We start from the raw sequence: 22,297 nt of genomic DNA, 5'->3' as shown, positions 1-22,297 counted from the left end.
GAAGGTTATGTAGTGTGAGAGAGACCAAAGTGGACATTTCCTATTGATGAGAAATCTCATATTCACAGGTGATGGCAAGAACACACACACACACACACACACACACACACACACACACACACACACACACACACACACACACACACACACACACACACACACACACACACACACACACACACACACACACACACACACACACACACACACACACACACACACACACACACACACACACACACACACACACACACACACACACACACACACACACACACACACACACACACACACACACACACACACACACACACACACACACACACACACACACACCTTTTTCCGCCCACTGATCAGATCATATCCATGTAAAATAAGCAGAGACAACTGGCACTCACAGTTTGGCATCAAAATGCAGCCTGAGGGAGATATCCGGCTGCAGTGAACACACTAAGGTGAAGTCAGCGAGAAGTTCCTGGAAGGGTTTGCAATCGCCTCGCTGCAAGGCAGTTGGTCACTTGGCCCTTCGAGCGTCCACCCTGAGCCAGTGGACCCCCTGCCTCATGTAGTGCACCATGGAGCTCAGGTCTGAAGCCAGGCTCAGCGGGCCCAGAAGCGTGTCCAGCTCTGTCGCCATGCCTGAGGAAACGCACGCAAGGTGATCAGACAGCCGAGACCAAACAGAATGTGCTCCCCAATTTCACATTTCGTTTGTCGTTTCCTTCCATTCTTACCGTTGCCTTTGTGTGCCAGCTCCACCCCCTGCTCCCAGAGTTCGTGAGCATTCAAGAACAACGAAGTGATGCTGACATAGGAGAATGCCACTTGCTCAATGGCTTGGGGAACAGTCACGGTGCCACTGACGGTACCTGAGGTGGCGGCTGGTGAGGGCATGTAAGACGCATGGGACGGGGTGTCGGCACTTCTGAGGAGATGGCAGAAAAGGTGAGGGTCACTGAGGAAGTGCGTGTTCTAACTTCACTATTTACTAACTAACTAAATTCGTCTGGTTTTATGAAAACATGGAGAGAAGATATCAGCACTTACTTCGATGGATCCTGTGCTGCCTGAGAAGAATTCTAGAAAATGTACAAAACATAAAGCATCATCCATCTGTACCGCGTGTAAACCCATGCAAAGTTCATCAAGATTCCCCTGCCCACCAAGAAACAGTAACATTTACCTTGACGCCTACATTGAAGTGATCATTGAGGGTCTTTGAATACTTGAGTGCCGTTTTGCGTTTGGAGCGAAACATGGCCATCTGCAGGAGCGACTGGCACTTCAAACTACAAGACACAAAACGTTATTTCTGCCGCATGGGTCATTCATCAGAACACAGGACAGGAAACAGAACATGAAGCGTTGTGTGCATCTCACCATAGAGACACAAAGTCCTGTTCTGAGGGCGAGGCCGAGGGGTCCACTGGGTTTTTCAGTTTCAGGACGAACCTGTGAGGAGAGCGAAGAGGGAGACAACATTTCCAGGTGTGCAATCCAGGGCTGAAGAGTTTGTGCTGTGCAGGTTCGGCAGTGGCGTGGCTTACTTGAGCAGCTCTACTGTCTCCGAGAACATGGTGTAGGAGGACACCGAGATCTGTGGATCCTTTTCCATGGTGATGCCGCTTTCCACAAAGTACATAGCCGCTTCTAGGTAGTTAAAAGCTTTACCGAATTTATCCGACTAAAAATAGAGCAAGAGAGAGTTCATTATGTGTATGAAGTCATAATTTGAACTGAATCTGATCCAAATGAAAAAAAAGCAAAACAAAAGGAGAAAGCTACCTCTGCATCTGCTTTGTGCTTCAATCTTTTGGCTTCCTTTATGTAATGCTTCACTGGATACTGCCTACAGATGATGCATGACAAAATGATATGCAACTAGCTATTTATTAGCACAACTAAAGCATCTTTATCAATTGTGTCATACTGATGGTGCAGAGGAATCTTACCTGTCCTCTAGTCTGAGTAGGGGCCTGTTGGTCGAGGCCTCCCTGGTGGGTTGAGTGGACAAAGAAGCACTCTTTGGGGGCTTCTGCTAGTATTTGGAAGACATTTGGTTACCTGTCATTTGCCGGTTAACACTGTTAGAAGCACATGTGTGTTTCCATTCCCCCCATTTGAAGGATTACTGTCAATACTCTGGGAGTTACCTTTTCTAGATTTGGATGCTCTGTGGGCTTCCCATGGCTCTTCTTGCGTTTCACTGTGGCGTCTCTGCACTTTAAAGTATCCTTGCTGGATTTCTGGCTCTCCCCGGGACCACGTTTGTGTACCTTTGACCCGTGAGCAGCATCCTTGGACCCAGGGTGAACATTTTTCTTGGCTTTCTTTCCTTTGTGCTCCTCTGCTGCAGCGCTGGAACTTCTGCAGGTAGAACAGATCAGAGAGAGAGACGGGAGTGAGATTGTACTGCACAACAGTAGACACCATAAGCATTACGCCCATGGGATGGGAGGGGACCTACTCTGGTTTGGCAGAAGCATGACTTAGTGGAGTATTCTTGGATGTTTTCTCTAGCTTCTGTTTCTTCCTGGGAAGACTTTTATGTTCTCCATCCACCTGGAACACAGTACATCAAATTCAAGCTTTTGCCCTTGTGCATGCAACGTAAACAAAAACAGCCTCAGACTGGGAGCATTCCTCACATTTGGAGGTAAGCCCTTCTTGCTGGTTTTAGTCAGGTCGAATGTAGAAAGAGCGCCACTGCTCCCTTTGTCCTGCTCCGGGGCCACTGCTGGTCTCTTCACACTGTTTGGTGGCCTGTTTGTGGTAAGGGGGATCCTCGAAAGCAGGCTTAGATCGATCTTCACCAGCAGGGTCACGGGGGGCTTTTTGGGATCCCGGGAGACCTTGGGCGTTTTCCCCAGCTTCTCTGGATGGCGGGCTGCTGGGCACAAACCATTGTGGGGCTTTTTGGTGCCCTTGCGGTGAGCCGGCTCAGTTTTGTGTTTCCTACTGCTGACTGCGACCGGTGCCGCGGGGGACAGTTGGTCCAGCTGAGCGGAATTTGGGGTCGGGCAGGAGCAGGGGCCAAATGACCTCACACCACAAGATGGACAATGACCATGAAGAGTATGTGTGGTTTCATGCCCAGGCTCCGATTTTGCCTTCTGCTTTTCACGCAAGCCGTGCTTATTCTTTTTAGCGTCTGTCTTACAGTCTCTTCTGTCTTTGCTAGTCATACAATGTCCTGTTTTTGTCTTCACCTTGGGTCTGTGAGTAAAACCTTGATCTTTGTCTTGTGTGGCTACAACTTCCACAGGCTTCACTTTGACAGCTACTTGAGAATCCTCTGGGCACGATGGCTTGGCTGGTTTTGAGGGGTCGTTACCTGAAAGCCGCCTGCATCTGGTATCTGGGGACTTGTGGGTAATTTGCTGACTGTGATTGTTCTGCAGGCTTTCGTTGCATGGCTGTGGCTTTGAGAGGTTTGCGCCAAGCTGTTTTTGATGGGAACACATGGGCTCACTTGTGGGGTTCAACGCCTCCACACTGGAGCACTTGGCGCTCAGAGTGGCTGGCAGCCGTTTGTGAGCGGGGCTTTCGGACGCCTGCGACCCCCCCTGAACTTCACTGTTCTGTTGGCTGGACCTGATCCAGTTCCCCAACTGCCAATCGGCATGGGTCACAGCTGGAACATCAGGCTAAAAATAAAGAGAAACAATTCCATTCATCAGCACAAGGAACGACAAAGGAAAACTATCAACAGAAGGATGAGACCATGGTGTTTATATAACCTTGGTCTTTGCCGAGTTTCTCTCAAGCGGTTGAGCCGGTTCTTCCATGCCGTTCTCGCTGTCCGAGTCCGACCTTGAGCTACTTTCAGAGTCACTGGAGTTTGCGGACTCGACCCCACTGGAATGTGCTACTTCAGCTGAACTACAAAACACCAGAGTATTACACCAGTATACCATTAAATGATGATATATAGCGACAAACATGCTGCCATTGTTTGTAATAAACACACAATTCTGTATTTTATCTATTTGATGACATCAACACTTAATGATGCACACTTGCAGATTTAGAGGTAATGGTCATACATTCAATTTGAGGGGTAAATTAAAATAAAATAAATCTTAAGAGACAAATCACTTACTGCTTGTTATTTGATACATCTGTAGGGGAGGACTTGGGATTTTCTGGGAAAAGATTTAGTATAGTACAAATATGAAACCTCATACTTCTGATAAAATAATATCACTGTTGCTGTTAAAGGAAACAAATAGAAATGTCCGGATATCACAATTGACTTAATATACTGAACTGCTATATTGCCATGTTTACTGTCTGAATGTCATTATACACTAGCCTGAAGCTGAAAGGTTCCATTTACATGTATGGGGATACAGACGGGAAAGAATGGCTGCCTTCAGTGGAAAAGCTTGAGCTTCGAGAAAAGAGTTAGAGTTCCTTATCCTGTTCTCATGTTTATTCTGTTGGACTGAGGATAATTCAAGGTGACATGGCGGTTCACCCCTCTGTTACAAGTTAAACCAGTGGTATTGGAGCCATTTTTCCAGTCTGCTCTGATGTTCTAAGAATGTCACAGAAGGGCTGGGGATTGGAAATGATTGAGCCTCATTACTCACTTTGTCCTGGGCATTTCTCTGTTTCCTATGAAGACAGAAAACACAACAAGATTAAAATAGTTAACCTTTCAAACACTCGGCATGCACACTAACCCCATTGGGTACGGTTGAATCAAACCCTGGTGTGTCTGACCCAAAAGTCCAAAATAGATCCTGGTTACTTTACCGAGCTGGCCTCAGTGTGGTACCAAACCAAAAAGTAATCCAAGCCAAATGTTTCCCCATCTCCATGTCCGAAAGCTGCATTTTCATTACAAAGTGTATTATTAGGAATGAAGAATATGAATTACCTTACTGATGGCCACTGGAGCAAACAGAGAACATTTAGTTGGCGGCGGTGTCACAACATTAGAACACGTTGGTGCTGTATTATTGGGCGTATAACCAAGCAGCTCAGACATCTGTACATAGATAAACAAGGTTACTGCATCATCATCATGAGCGAATAATGGTGATTCAGAAGAACTCAGTGGTACCAACACAGTATATGCGAGTACTCTTGTTGATGCAGGTTCTGGAACAAGGGAGAACATCTACAACACATCTAAACAATAAAGCACCGTCCTGCATTAGACCTTACCTTGGCCAGGAGAGGTGACTTGGAGGTTTCGCCTGTGTTTGGTGTGTGAATAGCCGTCAGAAGAGGGGGCCACGGGTGGGACATCTCCTATGAAGACATGTTATCACTCATATGTTCAACAAACAGCTCTAGATAAATTAAGAGCTTATGATGCATTCATTGGAACAAGAGATCAATCAACAGGGTATAGGAAATATAATATTGCATTCACAAGTACCCATGCTTTCCTGTTTAGTGTTGCAAGCATTGTAATAGTGTGGGTATCAAGTCTTATTCTGTTCTCTGTGGTGCACAATTCTGATGGGTCAACTGCTGCATTCTGAAGTCAGTTATTCACTTAATGATGACCACCACTGAACAGACCAGTCATCAAGGCAAATAGAGTGTTAGCTGCTGAACACGGAACTTGAAATTAAGTTTATCAGCTGATGCCAAAGTTTATACAATTGTTGTGCAACTAGCAACGCAAGTTTGCTTTTCTGCAATAGAAAAGTTAGGATTAGAAAAAAAACTTTTGTTACACGAGATAAGTGAGCGTTCACAAGGAGGTCAGGCAACGTCAGTTTGACGTTTGTAAGGACCTCTCAGATAAAATGACTGCAACACATCTAACCAGGCATGATGTAGTGTTCAGGCATTTAAAGACAATTTGCTCAGTTTCCTACATTTATGCAGCCAAAACAAGAAATGTTTACCTGTGCTCATCTTGTATAATGAGAACATGCGGTGCACAGTCCAACCAGTTTTTAATAAATTAAATAAACATATATATATATATATATTTTCTTTTTTCTTTCAATAATTGAATATATCTTATTAAATGAATACAGAATTTCCAGTATTTAGCAGGACTTACCCTCAAGATGTCTTCCACACCCTGGGCTTCATTCGTCTGTAGAATGGAAATGATAGATATCGAAAAGAAAAAAGTGTATAGTTTGACACCTCTCTTATGGTATATGGGAGGATAAAATGTAAAAGGAATGTCAAATCTGGATTCTGGATTAATTTATCAAGCTTACTTGATAAATAGCTACATTTACTACCTGACAACCTGACAACTGTTTAATGTAATGTCCATTAATAGACACATGAAATGTTTGTATTTTTGGCAATTGCATTCAGTGATTTAACTTCTACTTGAATAACCACAAACCTTATCTGAGATGTTGATGAAGCAAAAACGCTAAATTGAAATTTCATGTTGTCTGCAATTATGCAATACTTTCATTTATGCAGTAGCTTTAGTGTCTCACTTTTTCAATTTCTGGGGCTAACCTGCTGTGTTCAGAGAGCCCATTAGGCCTGAATCGTGACATAAGAACGTTTAAATGAGAAACAGCTGCACTCCTTCCTCTTTTACAAGCTGTTTTTCTTTCTGCATCGATGGTGTTTGAGATAAGGGCCCCAAGAGCAAGTTATGCAAGTTGGTGACAAAGCTCATTTATTGTCCTCTTCAAATTGTCAGAGGCAGCTGTGGTCGTTCACACCCCCACACACCTTACTTAAGTAAGGAGCACTTGGGCCTTCAATCTGTGGAAAGACCTTGATCTCTTTGCCATGTGTACATTAGTGAAACACTACCTGCTCAAACACACAGGGTGCCAAGTCGTGCCAACCGCTCATCTGATCCACCCCATATTAATAAAACTTATTCCTCTCAACCTCTCACACTGGGTCAGAAGAAATCTGTTTGCATGCATGGTTGATGAATGAGGTCCAATATTCCACTTGCAAAGAGTTTGGATTTCTAAATGTGGCTTAATTTCATGGAACTGCAAACATCTGGATTCTTACACTCTAGACAGAAACGTGGTCCAAGTTTACACTCCAATCATGAAACCCTTACACATATGCAGCCATATGCTAGCCATTGACAGATAGCATCAAATTAAACAAGACATTTATTTAGCTGTCAAACAGTTCAGGCTGTGCTTCTCGACAGACATGGCTTAAATTAATAACAGTGGCTGAAGAGAGCTATTGTGCAACCTCTTAACACAGCACATATGGCTTAATGCAGACATTTTGCTTGGAGGGCAAGAGGAGGCTTGGTAAGGACAGGGGAGGAGACGAGCCTATTCAGCCGTGCTGTGATGCTGCAAGAGGGGAGTTGGAGGTTGCAGCAGGTGCAATGGTTATGTGTATCATTTATGTGATGGGGTTGTAGGAAAGTTCAGCCAAATCAGGAGGAGGATGTTGCAGGAGGGTCGGCAAGGACTAGGGCAGGAGGGTCATGGGAGGCTGCAGTGAATGGGGTGAAATATCAGGGTGATACAGGAAGCTGAGCAAGAAACATTAGAGAGTGCGTGTCTGTCGTTTGTTTATGTCACTCCCAAATGTTTATTAATGCGCAAGTTATAAATTAAAGTAAAGTAATGCAAGTGTGTCAGACGTGTTCAATAATCATAATCAAATTTTCTGCTCCTTCTGTTCCTTTATGCTGGCCTAAATTAAGTTTACAGAACAATAGGAGGAAGCTGTTAAATGTTCAATCAAGACCACCATGAAACCATCTGTTTTTTATCTTCTTTTCATCATCTGCATCTGATTATTATTTGCTGCTGCCCTCTTCTCATTTTACACTACACATTATATTGCCACACGGATTTGAAGATAATATGCTTACCTCCAAGAATTGTGGCAGTGTCTTCATTTTGGACAAGTTAGGTTTGCTGGTTATCAACTCTGGCAGAGGTTCGTAAGGCTCTGGTGAAGGCTTTAGATCAGGAGACTCTTTGACCACCTGGTCCTGACCGTCCATGGGTCGCACGTAGGCTGTGGGCTTCTGGGTCATTACTGTGTTCGGTGCCTTGGAGGACAGGAGAGGAGGGAAAGTCTGAGAGGGGAGTGCATTGTTGCCCTTGTTGGCTTGGGGCAGAGACGCATCTTTAGGTGACTGCTTGAGGTCCAATGAGGGAACATCCATGGTGTTGGCATACTCAGAGGGATGATCTGAGGACACCTGATGCCAGCGCCTTTCTAATGTGTCCTTAGTGTCCATGTCTTTGGGTTCAGTGTAACTGTGGTCGTTGGAATGTAGGGGGGTTAGGGGCTGAGCATCAGGAGATTTGGTATCATGGGCAAGGCCGACACACTCCCCAAGATCTGGAAAGGCTTCAGTTTTAATCTGCTGATGTACCGAGTGGCTGAGCTGGCAGCCCTGATTGTGGTTCAGGAAAGCCGTTGGATAAGTGGATGAAGGTCCTTGGTGGTTAGGGGAAGCAGAGACAGTGGACTTTCTTGTGGACTGAGCGAAGTGACCGTTACTCGGTGGAGCTTTTGGACTCTGGGTAGATGTGTGGTGGACATGGCTATGGAATGCAGGCTTGGTTGATTTGTCTAGATTCGGCGGGCCCTGATCAGACTGCGAGTAGGCTGCACAAGTGGAAATCGACACGGTCTCTACGGCACCGCTCACATCTTCGAAACTGCCCAGCATTCTTTGGACTCGTGTGGAAAGCTCATCCCCTTTGTGTGTCTAAAAAAGAGGAGATAAATAACACAATTCTAAGTGGTTATGGAGACAGGTAGGTGGTTCAGCGTGGGAATGTTTCTTTCAAACATAATGGTTGATCAGACCGATCCCCAACACATATCCCCTTTCTCACGTTTCATACACAAAAGAGCACATTGCAGCTTGTAATTACCTCCCCTACGTTTCCCTTTAAGACAGCCCGTGGACACACAAGAAGCAATGCCTCACTGCCGCTTTCTTCCTCTACAAGTTTTCCATTGTTGGAAAGTTGTGAGAGATTAACCATCGATATTGCGGGGATCCTTTTCACTGATTGACAGACATATTCACGGAAGATAATCATTCAGACTACCCGCTTTTCCAGATGAGGATCTATTATTGACCTTCGAGGCTCGAGTGACTCCTCACCTTGTAGGGTTCCCCAAAGAGTGGCACATTCTCAGGGTTTAGTTCTTTGGCTCGGCTCGTCTCTTGGGTCCTCTGTTCCCAGGCTCGGAGGCGAAGAAGGTTCCTTTCTTCATTGCTGTGGAATATCACCAAGATGTAGCTTAGTAAAGGAAACACTGCATGTGACAATAAACCACAACAGCAAATTATTAAACCAAGCTCGATTGCACAGCTAGATACAAGAAAACAACAGTTACGTGCAATCTACTTTACCGTCACAATGACTGGAGCGACACCGCAATCTGTTTGAACTCCTGTTGAGATTTTACATGGTTGTGGCCATATATTGTAACCCCAGATTAACGATAGGAACAATGAAAGCGACTGACCTTTAGGGTGAACGTTTCTGGTTTAAGACACCAGGAAATTAAAGTTTAACTCAGATTTATGGCACCTTAACTCACAAAAATATTTACCCCAGGGGGGGAGGGCAGACGGGTCTAATGGGAGAAGACAGTGCCACACGTGTAATTAGACTGGCAGACTCCATGGGGATTACATCACAACATTTACATCTGTTCTTTCTAGTCCCCACAGACGGTGTGAAAACCATGAAACAATGATTATGATTACCTTATGTTACAAATATTGGATAAAAAGGGCTGTTTAGTATTGAAAATGACAATAAGGAGGAACAGCACAATGCACTGTGGCAGACCACAATAGTTTAAATATGCTCAGGTGAACCTGTGTGACAGCTACATTTTAGAGAAAAGAAAAGTCTTCCCAAAATGTAGAGTCCATCACCTTCACTGACAGCAGCCCCTATGGGCGGCTTCCATGGCAACAAGTAGAGCAGCCTAGATCTGGGTCTATGCCAAACAGATGAGCACTCATTAGTCACAGATTCACCAGCCAGTCATAGGCCCTGTGTCTATAATATTTGGTGGTAAAACAACACAAACTGTTAAGGAAACTTACAAAAGACTTCTAATACAAACACAGAAAGCAAAGGCTAAGATTGTACGTTGGCTATTGGGATTTCCTCATAAAAGTAAGCCACAAGCACTCTAAAATAGGCAGAAATTTCACTATAGCTTGAGGAACAACAATACAGAAGTCTAATCATAATAAGTCATATTAATATTTTTGATATTGTCCTCTTAACACCCCTTGAAAACTGTTTAGATGCAACATTTTAATGTTGATATTGGACTCAAGATACATAGCCAAAGTTATGTGGACACCTGACCATCACACTTATACAAGTATGGTCAGGGCCCTGCACGAGCAGAATTCACTGTTGATGTCATGACATCATAGTTGCAACTCTAGTCAACTTGGTGACTGCATTGTTGTGGCTTTGCCAAGTTTGATGATGCTACGGTCATCTATACAAGTAAGTTATGCACTACTATGAAGGTTTGCCAACCGCCAATAAAGTCTAAAGAAGACCATCAGAAAGGGAGACAGAATTCACTGTTGAGCCCTCTTGAGATGACATGGTGTCCAAGGAAAAGCCGGTTACCCCAACGTGCCAACCGCCTGTCATCGAGGCACTTGTCAGGTACTGTATACAACATCTCATCTCAGGTTTTTTTTAATCTCATCCATCAGACGGCCAAATAGTGGTGTGTGATTAATCACCCCAGAGAAAACGTTTCCACTGCGGCCTGCTTTACACCACTCCAGCCTCCATGAAAGCTCACTTCCTGAAGCACAACTCTTGTGCTGATATTGCTTGAGGCAGTTTGGAAATCCGTACTGGGGGATGCGACAGAGAATAGGTGATCTTTATACGCTTCGGTACTCTGCAAACCTGCTCTGAGTTTGCATGGTCTACTGCTTCATGGCTGAGCTGTGCCCAATAATGGCAGATATAGCAGGGAAGAAGTTTCACAAACTGACTTGTGGCAAAGATAGCATCTTGTTAAAGTATCACTGAGCTCTTCAGTATGACTAATTCTGCTGCCAATGTTTGTCTATGGAGATTGCAAGGATATGCGGTTGATTTTATGCACCTGTTAGCAACGGGTGTGGCTGAAACACCTTCACTTAATAATAAGGAGGGGTGTCCACATATATTTGGCCAGTGTACATAGATATTTAAAGTTCAAGTTTATTTGTCATTTGCACGGTAAAACACAGGGTCATTCTGTATTGAAATTCCTTGTGACGTGGCAACAACAACAGCATATTGAAATTTGTGCAAAGCACTCAGCAGCAAAGAAAATGGAATTAAAGTGCAGACCAGACTGAATAACAACAGATTAAAAAATATAAACTATTACAAATAAATACATATAAAGTGGCATGAGTGCTGGTGATAGTAGAGTGCAGAGATATTTAGGTTTGGGTGGTATGATCATGTCGATTGAAAGACCCATTGCTACTCTATTTTGATATTCAGTTGTCTTGTTGTTGCTTCTTTTTTTTCTCACTTTTGAGCAACAAGTTTAAATGAAAAATTGAATAAATGATAACCTAAAAATATTCAATAAAAACAATACACTAAGTGGCAATTCTGTATCAAGCACCTTAAAATAAACATAAACGGTATGTCCATGCTCTACATTTATCTTCAAATCTTGTTATTTTTAGAATATAAGGCAGGCACATGAAAGACAGCTCAGGACAGCATTATTTAAAATCAGCTTGTTCACAAATACATGTCATTGAGGTGTGCAGATGGGGGAAAAAAAACAAATGTTTGGACTGCTGCACAACATTTCAAGTCATCTGGAATACCAGTAGTGAACACACGCACCACAGTTTGAGAACCGTGTCTCTAAACTAACAGTATATCACGATCACAAACACTATAAACAAGTAAAACTTCACAAGAATCACATAGGACTCTTTGTTTAACCTCAATTGAATACTTTAGCGACGGCGAATGGTCAGTCCGAGTTTGGCTGTGATTTAACTTTATAAGATAGTTAGTCCAGCAGGGAAACTAGCTTGGATGAAATACGAAAAGTTATTCACACGAGTTCGCGAACAAAATCACTGCATTGTGTTGTCGATGCCGAAGCAGCTGGTTTAAAACCCCTCACACCGTCACGGTTCATTCCAGCTGATTCCACCGCTCCCTCGAACTGCTTATCAAAGCTAAATCCCAGCACCTCTGTCACACTTTATGGACTTTTAAATCAACAGCGGAAAAGTGTTAAATCTTGACTACCATTCACCCGAAACTTTCAAAGTTTCCGACCAAAATCCATTTTCCCAGAACGCGATCTGTCCCGCTTGGTTGAACAGCGTATCCCGATAGTTCGACGTTATTACCCAGTCAAAGTACGGAGCTAGCGCAGAGATGCTAGCAGCTAGCAGCAGTCCGTGTCTGCCTACCTTGGCTGAGATGTCATGGTGCGCCTCAAACAACCCAAGGTGGTCGTCAATGTTTCTGACAGTCCTCACCAAGGTGTAGTTTCCCGCTTGGTCACATTGTTTACCGGTGAAAATAATTTTGTCAAATTTAATGGCTGTCACTGTCAAGACGCGTTTAGTTAGGTGCTAATGCTGCGTTTGAGGTCTCCTGCCTGTGCCTGCTGGATTGTTCTACTCCATTCTGCCACCCGGGGACCAAGCTCAGTTTTATACACCTACAGCACCACAAACATATCGGCAAAGATTCATAAAGCATTTATGTTAGAGCAGAGTGTGTAAATGTAAGGGAAATAGAGTAAACGGGGCTACTGAGGGAAGTATATTTGCGCTTTTGCCTTCGCTAGGTTACAGCTGTTTACAAAAACTTTACAGCGGTACCCCTGCGTGACATGGTACAGCCATGTGTGTGTTCTATTTTGGTTATGTGTTTTAGCACAAAGCGTGTGTGTCCCGATGAAAAGTTTAATCTGTTTAATGCAGGCCAGACACGTTGAGTTATGCAACGTCTTTTTGCAAAACGTTAGTTAAAAATATATATTTAAAGGCAAATGATGCATCTGTCTCAATATAGATTTGGATCCACAAAACTTTGACTAGATACACTAGCATTGGACAATATCAATTATTATCATTATTGCATCTTACTAGTCTTCTAAATGGCTGCAAACATACTGCTTTATCATGCAACTTTATTATTTACAAAATGTCTTTGGTTACTACAAACGTGCAAGGAACATAAAGTTCTATTTTTGGTGGTGTGAATTAGTAAAGGCCACGTTGCTTGTCAATTTCTAAATATCCACATCACACTGGTGCTGTTCTGCCTTGAACAGCCTTAACATGATTAAGTGTAACATTCATTTCTTCTCTTTCAACTGAGCATTAAATCTCCATTTCTGGCACCACACACACCATGTATGTAACATAATCTTGATATACATTTATATACAGTAGGGTGCAATACATGTTAAGTAACGCACAGAATTTGTTGTTTTGGCCATGTGATACTGCAGCCTGGCTCTTCCGTTAAAAGCTCTTAAGCCAGGTGTCTCTCTGCTCCCCATGGTGGAGGCACTAACCCCCCTTGTCTACTGAGAAATGACAAAGACCAACAACAGCAGGAGTGTGCTGGCCTAACAGTCAAGTGTCACTCCATGTGACAGTAAGTTTGTCATATGGAGCAAACACAGCAGGTCAATTGCCAGATTTAAGCCATTTGTGCGACATGAATATGTGTTGTTGATTTGTTGTGCTATAGTTTTTTGTTTTTTTTAACACCCACTATGTCGTTTTTACAGTTTGCCACAGAGAGGCAGTGTGGGGTCATATTATTCAGTGTCCATTCATGATCACGGCCCAGTCAAAACCTACTTTAAGATTTAATGATTGCCACTTGTTTGGAATTTGAATCTGGCTGCTTTAAGAACTGCTATGAAACACAATGCTTCAGTGACGTTTGCTGGAGCTAAGTGATGAAGATATCCTGAAGTGGTGATGTCATTTGATCGATTTGTTGAGCAGGAAGGAAATGGTAGCTTGCTTTTTCTAGTCAAATTCAGCATGGCAGTGACAGGGAGTGTGTTTGCAAGCGTGAGATAAAAGGGATCATGCACTTTACCCTCTGAGTGACAGACATGATGCCTGAGCAGAGTCAATATGACTGTGTTGCTGTGCTTTGAGCAGAGGCACATGGGCATGCATGAGCTCAGGCTGCGATTCAGCTGTGCAGAGGGAGATCCGTTATTGGACACTCATCCTGAGTTGTTGTGTTATGCTGCTAGTGGCTGGCTGCCAACGGAGCACACCAACACCACCGTCCTTTTTTTAAAGCAAGATGGAGGCTCACGACAGCTGCATGACCCTGACACGATAAGAATGCAGCACCGAGACCAAAATGATGATAATTGTGGAATCTTAAGACAGAATCAAGTCATACAATGTTTAATGAATGTATTTTTAAAATTCAAAACATGTCCATCCATTCCATTATATATCAATATATTTGGTGGACGATATAAAAAATGTTTAGGTAAACTAAATTGCCTCGCCAGTTTGGAGAAATTGAGCTTATTGAGCATTGCCATCATGGTAGTGAAACACAAAGAAAAAAAAGTTTAAACCAACATTACAAATATATAGGTTTATAACTGTATGTGGTGTGGATTTCTAAGACTACCCGGTACCAAGGGTGACATCTAGATGATACACGGGGTACCACCATCAGCATCAGGTTAAACCAGTAGGTGGCACAATCATTGTTTGTGCATAGAACAGAATATAATAGAGCAGAGTGACCAGACAACGTGTATGCAGTGTACACGTGTCAATACGTACATGCCATAAAGAATACTCACTGTGTCATGGCTGTATGAAAATTACTCCTGACTCTGAATATGATCTATAGCCTGTTCATTGTAATTACTTATCTACCATTTAGATTCAATCATGTCATTTATATTTGTGTTACTCATGGATATTCAGTTAATCCCTATATATATATATCTTATTTGCATGTGATTTTTTTTATGTTCAAGTTTGAGTTTGGGCTGGATGGGGTGCAGGGTCTGTGTGGGACTAAAAGGAAAGTGTGAATGTGAACCTATGATGAGCCAAGACAAAAATAAGTATCTTGAAAATGTTCCATGTATATAAAAAAATTGCTCAAAAAAATACATATATATTTTCTATGTTTTGACAACTACGAAACATTTGCAAATTTTTCATTGCCTAAACCTTCTTCTACTGTACCTCACTGCACTGGGATGTTTAGATTCCATTTCTTTTAAGGCTCCCTCATGATAGCTTACTTTTAACAGCTTAAATGAGCTGTATTAAATCACCCTTATTTTTATGGTCAGTCTTTGTCCTTATTTTCTACCTTCCCCCCTCTCGATTGGACTGATTTGGTGGTCTTTGCCAAAAAGTGACCAGATAGGGTGAACATTTCAACAATCTGTCTCCCAGGAGGCCTTGCTGGGTGACAATCTGTATGCAGAATACTGTCCCTGTGTCCTGTCTGTTGAAGTGGTGTGTGACATCATAACGGAGGCCACAGTTATCATCAATCACGGTGGGACTGCTGTGTACATCCAATGTGCCTGCAGTGGGGCCAGTGAATTTTAGCTCCAGCTGTTCTTGTCCTACGGCAGACATATCCACAGGCAAAACCACAAAAGCGTTCTGAAAGCTCTCTCCAATGGTGCACTTTAGCTCTGTAGGCCAGCAGTACTCCCCAAGATCAGCTGAGGAGAAAGAAGAAATCAAATCATAAAACAGGTTTATATCTCTCAGGGAGCAATGCAGAAACATTCACTGCTGATAATACTTGTTCATCGTGTCTGCTTGAGAAATCAGGTCAATGAACACAATCCTGCATGAGTGTTAATGTCTCTCTTACCTTCTGTGGAACCTTTGAGGCGTATATTGTGATTATCCTGAAGCTGTATTTTTTTGATAAACACTAGTCCACTGCACTCCACCAAGCACTCACTTGGTAATTCATTCCTGTTGGGGAGCAAACTCAGCGTAGGTGCCCTCTCTGAACATTCAATAGCCCCCATGGCCAGGAGAAGTGTGGACAGAATGCCACACGTCACCCAGACTGTGAAATATCTTGACATGTCCAGAATGGAAATTTAAAAAAAAATACTCCCAAAGATGAGTTGTAGTCCAGGTCTCACAGTTTGGCCGTTGCAGTTGTCGTATTCGATATTTTGCTGGCTGACTAAATAAATAGAATAGAGAGAATAAGTTGCAACAGGGGTCAGTATGATTTCTGTGTAAAATTGCATGCAGCACAAGTGAGAATGCTGAAGACCTCCTCTGAAGTGCGCAACAAGATACTCTTCCCCTGAGGTGTGTCAGGATTCCTGCCAACATTTCTCCCTGTGCTATTTTCCTCCCTGCAGAACTTTGTGGAACTGACTGACATGCAAACTAATGTTTGCTGGCATATGTGATGACTTTGATAAGAAACACAACACAAAAATAATGGAGCTGCAAAAACAACTGAGAACAGCATGATCTTAATCTATTTATCATAATAATGTGTTGAACATATCACATTATTAAAACGAATGATGAAAAATACTTGAAAATGATAATATATCAACCAAAACATGCTTTATGTATTAATATGTGAGTGTGTCAGCTGTCAAGGGGATTAAAATGTGACAACTGACCAAAAATGTGTCTTTATCACAATGTTAATGATTAACTCAATGTAGAATTTGCTTTATTTGCTTGGTTTTTCTTCTTTATCATTCTGTTTTCCACAGAACTGGACGTGCCCTCTGGGTAACTCAGTGCCTGGTTGTCTCCTCTGCCTTTTGCACCGGTTGAAACAAGAAAAGTGAGCAGATGGTGAAAAAGCAAAGCACAGAGTGAGAATGACCCAGCAAAACTAAAAGAAAACCTTGTACACAATAAGCATATTGGGCTTTTCCCTTAATTAAAGACAATATCGATGGTGATTCTTTTTAAAATGAGATTAACAGTTAGGCAGCAACTCTATCACAAATGAGAAGAAAGCCAACTGGCCTGGAGAGAATTTGGCTCTTGTCTTTGGCTTTTTGGAGGGAATACGCAGTAGTGGTTGGTCACTTTAAATAGCTCAGTACGCCCATTAGATTTGTTTAAAGCTAAACTGACCTCATGTATCAACTGCTGTGTCATCTCCTCTTTACTCCAGTTTCCAGATCTTTGTACATGCAGATACCTGGATTACAGGAATTAACCTGTCAAAGATTGTTCATTTCCTCAATAACAAAATACACAGGAGATGTTTTCTTAGATAGAAACAGGAATTGCATACTGCATTGTTTGGGAGAGACTGATGTAGGTCCCATTTTTAGTATTAAAATAAGATAATCCTTTATTCGTCCCACAAAAGGGAAATTCACAATTTTTGTTGAATACACACTAAAATGGAAACTAAAGAGACACCAGTTTATGCAGAGAGAAGATGCGCCTGCATGTATTTATCTGTGTTTCACATTGCTCATTAACATGGAACCTTCTGGAACATATTTTGTGTCATATGATAAAACTGCTCATCAATGTGTGTGCCAAGTGCCTTGAGAAGTTACTCAAGACTGCAAACCAAAACTTTACTCTTCTCTGGGCAGCTGGTGGTTGCCAAGTCCACAGGCGCAGCTACAGCTCAGCTGCACAGAGGAGATGATGTAACAACATACTTTTCTTGTGTTTAGGAACGTGTTTCATATTAAGGAGCATATTTCTGTGGCCGCTGGTTAAAATGGGGAGTGCCTTTGTTTGCTACATTTATGTTGGAATCAAAACAATGGGAACAGGCATGTTTATTGCCTGCCGAATCAGCCTCAGAGCACAGAAAGAAAACTGTGCTGTTCTTACTGCACCTGATCATGAGTTACAGACATGGACATGAAACAGAAGAATTCTGTGCGGTTCTCAAACTATCAAATACTAACATCTCCCCCTGATCCAACATGTTCTCAAAATAGTGTGCGTGTCAACTGTGACATCATTCATGATTCTCAAAGTAGTGTGTGTGCCAATTATGTCATTAACAAAATTGGATCAATTAATTGAATGGGGAATACACATGACTTCAGTTATCTATTTATGGTAAACAATTCTGGAAAGCTGTACCCATGCTATCTGAGCTCCTTGAAATAAACTGTGTGTGATAGAAGTGGAAGCAATGTTGTTTTGAAAGGGGATTAGTTATACTGCTGAAGCTTGAAAAGAACAGAATATTTTGTCACTGGATATAATTCATAGAAAGCCTTGGCTCAGCATATTGATCAACCCTAGACTCCAATATTTCCCCAAACCTTGTGAAAAGCTCTCAGCACACACTCATCAACACAGGTCTACTGATGTGTTACAACAATGTGTTCTGGGTGGTTGATTTGGTGTGTGGGGTGAGGGCTAGGCTAGGTGTCGAGGTTGAAGGCCAAAAAAACAATATATATAAATATGTGTGTGTGTGTGTAATACGATTTTTAATGGTACAAATAATTATAAAAGATATGTAAAGTTGAATATATTTAAAATCATGTTGTCTGAAAATCTATGTATAAATCTATAACATCGTAAAGGGCTTTCCAGGCCCACAACATCAGGACAATTCCTGACCCCGCCCAAAGCTCTCTAGGAAGACCAGCAAAAAGTTGCATGAAACCTGGCTTAAAACCTCGGGATAGGCAATTCCAAGACATTCCCCCTCCACGGACGGCTAGATTTGCATGAGGAACTACCAGTGACATCACAAAATAAGCTCCAACATGTCTGACAATAAAAACATTTTGACATTTGGTTGAAGTATCTACAGATTGAAGGACAAAAATGTGCAACAACAATAATGAGTGCAAACATATTGCTATACTATCACACTCAACCCTCAAATGCTCCCAGCATTACAATACGAGCATTTAACAGACGCTTTTATCCAAAGCAACTTACATTACATTACCACCCATTACAGAGGGGGGAGCAATTGAGGGTTCGGTGCCTTGCTCAGGGGCACCTCGGGGGCACCTCGGCAGGGACTCCAACCGGCGACGCTCTGGTTCCCAAGCGTAAGCTCTACCCACTGAGCTACTGCCTCCACTAGCCTCCACAACGTACACAACAAACATTTATTAATAACTATGGCAGAAGGTAAAGTCCGCTGTGAGTTGCAAAGAAGTTTATCACTGACCTGATGTGCCTGTGCCTGAGTTTGCAGAGGTTGCAGGATCTTCCCCAGATGGATGCAAGACAAATGCCATCATCCCTAAGGTGCCCAGAAACATCATGATGACACATAATATAAAGGACATGGTGGATGTACGGTATAGTCAAGCTGCAATACAACTAATTTTAAATCAGACTTGCGTAGGATGAAGACAGATTGGTTCTATGTATCAGTGTGAGGAGGAGATAGTGGTGACCAGAGAAGGATGCTATAGCAGGTATTGTTTGTCAGGGCCTGGGAACCTGTTTTTGTTATCTTCCTGTACTCCAGCTTGGCCTTGAGATACTTGACGTTGTTGCCTTGTGCTCTGTCCTGTGTGAAACAGCAGGATGATCCAACAGAGAGATGAAAAGACAGACAGGAATGAGCTCCGGGAGGGCGGCCGAGACAAAAGTATATGGACATACCACAATTGCAGTAAGCATTTCCAGAAGTGACAGATCTAGGAAGAGGAGAATCAATAAATAACACGAACAATAATGTGTGCACCTGTAATAGTTGATTGACTTTAATCCCACCATATTGAACACAGACTATGTTAGATTAGCCTACTGAATTATTAGTTTTCTCTCCATTTCATGAGCGGTCCCAGTGTCCAATAGGGCCAACATCACTTTAGTGACTCCATAATCCACCTCATTTGATCATAAGTGAAAACATATTCTGTCACACTGTCTTTATAGCTTTAGGTTGTCTAATGTAAGCTATTGCTATTCAACCAGTGGTTTCTTCAATTTGACATTTATGTCATAATGTGAGTCGGCCCACGACATCATGCGCCCTCATGATGCAAAGCGAGCGTCTTACAAGATGACATGTTGATAAATGCCAGGAGGATATTACCTTTGTTACTTTACAGAGATTGTTGGAATGGAGACTGTATTACCTGCAGGTGTGCAAAGTTTATTAAAATGTATAACGAGGGCGGCGCTCCTACTACAGCCAGTTAACCTCTGCGAGTTTCTGACCAACTTTGCGGCTGAACTTACAGATTTCTGGAATCTTCACATAGAGAAAGATGCTGAGGAAATCCTCGCCCTCTTCTACAGCGATTGCTTCCCAGAGATGGTGGCTACACTTGCACTGCTTTCATCTGAAGGAGATGCCCAACGCGCCTTGGCCGCTCAAGACAAAAGTGATTCAGAAGCTTATGCAGAGTCAGACTCACATGTTTCACCATCAGTTTTGGACGAAGGAGATATTAGTCAGCAGGAGACTGAGGCCGTTATTGGTGTGGAGTCAGACACGTGTGTTTCACCACCTTTGGAGACTTCTGGTGATGGTGTTTCCTCTGACACTGAACTGTGTCCGCAGGAAGAGGAAGCCACAACTGCTGTTGAGTCAGACAAACAAGTTTCACCATCACCATCACACACTTCCGGTGACGGTGTTTCCTCTGTCACTGAACTACATCAGCAGGAGGGGGACGTGAGTGTTTCACCAGCACCATCGGAGGTTTCAACCTGCGACGGCGTTTGTTTTCTTTCTGAAATGTGTTCACATGAGGATGAAGAGAATGATGTGGAGTCAGACGTGCATGGCTCAGCACAACCACCATTGGAGACTGGCCCTGATGGTTCCCCCGCTGAATTGTGTCAGCAGGAGGAGGACTTTCTAACTGATATTGAGTCAGACGTGAGTGCTTCACCACCACCATTGGAGATGGCCTCTGATCATGTCTCTGAAGAGTGGCAGGAGGAGGAAGTGATAACTGATAGGGAGTCAGACATGAGTTGTTCACCACCAGCATCGGAGTCGTCCACTGGCAGTGTTGTCTCTGTCACTGATCAGCGTCAGCAGGAGGAAGGCGACACAACTGCTCTGGAAGCAGAAATGGGTGTTACTAGCGGAGCATCTGGGATTTCCTGCGATGGTGATTCCTCTGCTGTGGATGCATCACGACCAGCATCCAAGACTTCCCGTGATGGTGATTCCTCTGCTGTGGATGCATCACGACCAGCATCCAAGACTTCCCGTGATGGTGTTTCCTCTGTCACTGAACCGTGTGAACATGGGAAGGAAGTTACAACAGAAGGGGAGTCAGACGTGAGTGTTTCACCACCACCATCGGAGACTTCCGTTGACGGTGTCTCCTCTGTGACTGAACAGAATCAGCAGGAGGCGGAAGACATGCATGCTTCATCACGACGAGCATCCAAGACTTCACGCCACAGTGATTCTTCTGTCACTGAACTGGGTCAACAGGAGGTGGAAGGTACAACTGATGAGGACTCAGACATGCATGGCTCTTCACGACAAGCATCCAAGACTTCCCGCCACAGTGATTCCTCTGTCACTGAGCTGGGTCAGCTGGAGGAGGAAGGTCTAACTGATGTGGAGTCAGCCATGCGTGCTTCATCACGGCGAGCATCGAGTGCTTCCCACCATAGTGTTAGTTCTGTCACTGAACTGGGTCAGCAGGGGGAGGAAGGTACAGCTGATGTGGAGTCAGACATGCAGGTTTCATCACGACGAGCATCCAAGTCTTCCCACCACAGTATTTCTCCTGTCCCTGAACCCGGTCAGCAGGAGAAGGAAGCCACAACTGATGTGAAGTCAGACAAATGTGTCTCAAAACGAAAAGGATCCAAGACTCCTCGTGGCAGTGTTTCCTCTATCAAACAATCTCGGCAGAAGAAGAAAGTCACTGCTAAAGTCACTATTGCAGCCTCAGTCACAGATATTCCACCAACACCATCAACGTCTTTCTGTAGCAATGTTATGGAGAGCAGGCTTTTTGATCAGCAGGAGATGTCAGACGTAGGTATTCCACCGGCACCATCAAGGGCTTCCCGTTTTGGTATTTACTCCAATTTACGCCCATCTTGCTTAATGGAGGGCAGGCCTATTCATCAGCAGGACAATGAAATCATGACTTCTGTGGAGTCATCCTTGCCTCTACTACCAGGACCATCACAGTCCTCCCGTGACCATGTTTTCACTGTCACTGAATTGAATCAGCTGGATATGGAATGTACTGCTGCTGTGAAGTTTGGCAACGGTATTCCACCCCCACCATCAAGGTTTTCCGCTTTCGGTTATTACGCTAATTTAGCAACTACTAACTTAAGGGACGACTCAGAGTTCACAGGTTCTGTGAGATCAGAGATAAGTTCTCCGTTTGCAACATCCAGGCCTTCGCGTTG

At 43.3% G+C, this 22,297-nt stretch overlaps 1 protein-coding gene and 1 long non-coding RNA gene across 3 annotated transcripts; both read right to left on the bottom strand.

The window, feature by feature from the left end:
- Positions 1-242: 242 nt before the first annotated feature.
- aff1 (AF4/FMR2 family, member 1) lies at positions 243-12,856 on the bottom strand. Of its 2 annotated transcripts, none has more exons than XM_076158445.1 (20): positions 12,392-12,856; positions 9,062-9,176; positions 7,805-8,656; positions 6,032-6,067; positions 5,176-5,262; positions 4,886-4,996; positions 4,596-4,620; positions 4,103-4,145; positions 3,741-3,882; positions 2,649-3,647; positions 2,468-2,562; positions 2,154-2,367; positions 1,953-2,038; positions 1,786-1,849; positions 1,548-1,684; positions 1,381-1,452; positions 1,184-1,289; positions 1,048-1,079; positions 735-925; positions 243-639 (listed from the first exon to the last, which is right to left on the bottom strand). In XM_076158445.1, exons 1-20 carry the CDS (start codon positions 12,406-12,408, stop codon positions 515-517), a joined length of 3,549 nt encoding a protein of 1,182 aa, XP_076014560.1. In that variant the 5' UTR covers positions 12,409-12,856; the 3' UTR covers positions 243-514. The 2 variants fall into 2 exon arrangements, with proteins under 2 accessions (XP_076014560.1, XP_076014561.1); XM_076158446.1 differs by having other exon boundaries at positions 1,953-2,035.
- A 1,499-nt stretch (positions 12,857-14,355) lies between these two features.
- Positions 14,356-16,321, bottom strand: LOC143007036 (uncharacterized). The gene is made up of 2 exons (XR_012964347.1): positions 15,828-16,321; positions 14,356-15,672 (listed from the first exon to the last, which is right to left on the bottom strand). It is a non-coding gene; the product is annotated as an uncharacterized LOC143007036 (long non-coding RNA).
- Between the last annotated feature and the right edge of the window lie 5,976 nt (positions 16,322-22,297).

Source organism: Genypterus blacodes, unplaced genomic scaffold (assembly GCF_046128005.1).
Source record: "Genypterus blacodes isolate CSIRO-AG114 ecotype Tasmania unplaced genomic scaffold, CSIRO-AGI_Gbla_v1 ptg000077l_1, whole genome shotgun sequence".
In the NCBI taxonomy this organism is placed as follows: Eukaryota; Metazoa; Chordata; class Actinopteri; order Ophidiiformes; family Ophidiidae; genus Genypterus; species Genypterus blacodes.
This window is presented reverse-complemented; position numbering and strand designations above follow the sequence as displayed.

Bases quoted from the DNA above. Each gene is read 5' to 3' on its own strand.
- aff1 (XM_076158445.1), bottom strand. The intron at 2,368-2,467 runs GTAGGTCCCCTC...TTCTACCTGCAG, and splicing joins CATGCTTCTGCCAAACCAGA to AAGTTCCAGCGCTGCAGCAG. The intron at 1,685-1,785 runs GTAGCTTTCTCC...CTCTATTTTTAG, and splicing joins AGCACAAAGCAGATGCAGAG to TCGGATAAATTCGGTAAAGC.